The 3,036-nt window shown below is 37.3% G+C and overlaps 1 protein-coding gene across 1 annotated transcript; it reads left to right on the top strand.

The window, feature by feature from the left end:
- The first annotated feature begins 667 nt into the window (after positions 1-667).
- Positions 668-2,737, top strand: LOC118853597 (olfactory receptor 8K3-like). The gene is made up of 2 exons (XM_036763749.1): positions 668-689; positions 1,821-2,737. Exons 1-2 carry the CDS (start codon positions 668-670, stop codon positions 2,735-2,737), a joined length of 939 nt encoding a protein of 312 aa, XP_036619644.1.
- The last annotated feature ends 299 nt before the right edge of the window (positions 2,738-3,036 follow it).

Below are 3,036 nucleotides of genomic sequence, written 5' to 3'. Positions count from 1 at the left end.
CAGTTTCTTGAAATGCAAAATGGAAAGAGCACCCACCTTCCAGAGTTGTTTTGAAAAAAAATGGGGTAATATTCGTAAACGGCTTGGCCCAGTGGCTGGAATATAATAAATGTTATGTAAGTCCAAGCTAATTATTATTAATTTCCTTTTTTCTTATCATAAAATTGAGATAATATTTTCCATTTGGGAAGAGAAGTTTTATGTTTTGCTCCACAGGATTTTACACAAACATATTTTTGCAATATCAGATATTGGTTAATTAGACAAATTTTATAGCATATATCATAATGGGGGAAGAGTAGGTGAATATAAAGTAGATTGCTAATCAAATTATGTATTCCTTTGCAACATGTATGAAGTTAGGAATGAAATTTTGAGGGGACATTCCCCTAAGGTGAGCTCATTCTGGCTTTCAAGCTCAGACATTATTCAAGGTTTATAAAAGGAAATCTAAAAGCAATGTATAGATCATTTTATTTGCAACAGAACAATATAGCAGTGGTACTCATCTCCCTTCTGCATTCCCTTAAGTTAGAGAGAATTATATGCCTTGCGGAATTGTCCATTTTTGTCCATTTTGCATCATTTTGGCTACTGACAATTTCAGAGTACGAATTTTCTCTGGCTTCTGTAATGTTTGTGGTAAACTTATTATTCCTATACATAGATGAAAGGCCATAGTCTCACAAGTATAACTGATTTTTTTTGGGGGGGGTTCAGAAAGTAGTACAGATACAGATGCATTGAACAGCCCCCAAACATTAAAATACCTTTGTATTTTATTTGTTTATTTTGAAATACTGTCTTTTTAAACCAGGTGAAAACATCAAATTTGCATTTCCCTACTCCTCTTTTAAATGCTAGTCAGTTTCTACTCAGTGTGGCTTCCCTCCTAGTTTGAAGACAACAGAGGCTGCAGGTGACCATGGGTGATGAGGTTTCTTTATAGTGCTATACTCAAAAGAGATCTTCCTCATTTATGTCATGTGAAAGATTTCACTCTTTTGCTAATGTTCAGCCAGCCCAGAAACCTATTTCCTTGACTCTTTACCCACCCCTCTCCCCACATAAATTAGGCTATCTACCTAAATTCGGCTATCTCATTATGAATAATTATGACTTGAAAACTTCTAGATGGGGTCTGGAGCATAGATGCCTTCAAGTAACTACTGAAACCCACAAGGAAATCAGGACTTATTTCTGTTAACATTTGGTAATTTTGTCATGTCCATCATGCTGTGCTACAATATTAACTGGCAGGTAATAAGAGGAAGAAAGTGCAAGTGTGAGAATGTGTTTCATATGTGCCAACTTATTCCAAATTACATTCAGCAGAGCCTCCTGTATCTAGAAATAGCAGACACAAACATTCCAAAATTGTCATTCAGTAATACTCAAATCCAATGAGTTCCTTTATAGTCTCTGACAGATATCCAAAAGGATGAATTTTAAAATGTCAGTCTTTTTTCTTGTCATTCCACATGCATACATTATAGACGCATATATTATAGAAGTCCAATCTTCCTCCATAACTTATTATTGACCTGCTGTCCGGAAAATTGGCAAAACCAGTTCTTGTGCTATTTTTTTATCCTATTCCATCTAATTTCTTAGCTACTTTCATTGAAGGAGTCTCCTGCACATCGATCCTCTGAGGTGTGAGGTAAAATCCATTTCACTTTGTCTATTGAATCTGCATATACTGAAGTTGTGATGGGCGATGCAAGTTCAGGATTCTTAGGCTCCTTCATTTTCATTTACAGATTAATTTGCTTTGATGGAATTCATGGACCAACAGAATGGAACTTTACGCAATTCAGTGACTGAATTCATTCTCATGGGAGTCACAGATCGCCCAGAGCTACAGGCCCCACTCTTTGGTGTGTTTCTACTCATCTACCTGGTCACAGTGGTGGGGAATTTGGGCATGATAATTCTAACAAAGATTGATTCTCACCTACAAACCCCCATGTACTTTTTCCTCAGGCATCTGGCATTTACTGATCTTGGTTATTCCACTGTCATTGGTCCCAAAATGCTTGTCAATTTTGTAGTAGAGAAAAATACCATTTCTTATAATTGGTGTGCAACCCAGCTGGCTTCCTTTGAGGTTTCCATTATCAGTGAACTTTTCATCCTTTCTGCCATGGCTTATGATCGCTATGTGGCTATATGTAAGCCCCTCCTCTACACAGTCATCATGTCAGACAGGGCATGTTTAGTCTTGGTGGCCATCCCTTATCTCTATAGCATCATTGTGTCATTGCTGGTCACAGTTAAGATTTTTGTTTTGTCATTTTGCAGATCCAATGTCATTAGGCATTTCTATTGTGATGGTCTTCCATTGCTGTCCATTGTATGTTCTGACACAAGTGAAATAGAATTAATTTTTCTGATCTTTGGGGCTTTAAATTTGCTTTCCTCCCTCTTAATTGTTCTTCTTTCCTATATTCTCATTGTTGTGGCCATCCTCAGGATGAATTCTGCTGAGGGCAGATCCAAAGCCTTCTCCACCTGTGGCTCCCATCTCACTGTGGTGATAGTGTTCTATGGGACCCTTCTCTTCATGTACTTGCAGCCCAACTCTAGCCACTCCTTTGAGACAGGCAAGATTGCCTCTGTCTTTTATACCTTGGTCATCCCCATGCTTAACCCTTTGATCTACAGTTTGAGGAACAAGGAGGTAAAAGGTGCCCTAAAAAGAGTACTAGAACATCGATGCAAACTTTGTATTTAATGTGCAATACCCAATGCTTACAATAAATTACTAGAAGTCAATAATTGTTTTTTCTCCTCTGTCAATTTCTTCTGAGTCCTTTTGTTTTCTTGATAGAAAAATATTTCTACTTTCTCATTCTTGCTTCCAGAAAATAACACTATTCCTTGTTGCTATCAGTTAGTAATGGACCTTTTGCTGAGTTTAGGTAAATTACTGGAGATCTTCTAGGGAACCCAACTGAGTGTTGAGAATGGAAAGTTGGGTATAATGGGTTATAAGGAATAGTTTTCTTGACTGAGTAGTTGAAAAATTCCCTG

Source organism: Trichosurus vulpecula, chromosome 6 (assembly GCF_011100635.1).
Source record: "Trichosurus vulpecula isolate mTriVul1 chromosome 6, mTriVul1.pri, whole genome shotgun sequence".
NCBI lineage: Eukaryota > Metazoa > Chordata > Mammalia > Diprotodontia > Phalangeridae > Trichosurus > Trichosurus vulpecula.
The sequence above is the reverse complement of the archived record's forward strand: the minus strand, read 5'-3'. Positions and strand labels throughout refer to the sequence as shown.

Excerpts from the sequence above, each read along its gene's own strand:
- LOC118853597 (XM_036763749.1), top strand. The coding sequence starts at position 668 with ATGAAAGGCCATAGTCTCACAA. Across the intron at positions 690-1,820 it reads GAAAGGCCATAGTCTCACAA|TGACTGAATTCATTCTCATG; the intron begins GTATAACTGATT and ends TACGCAATTCAG.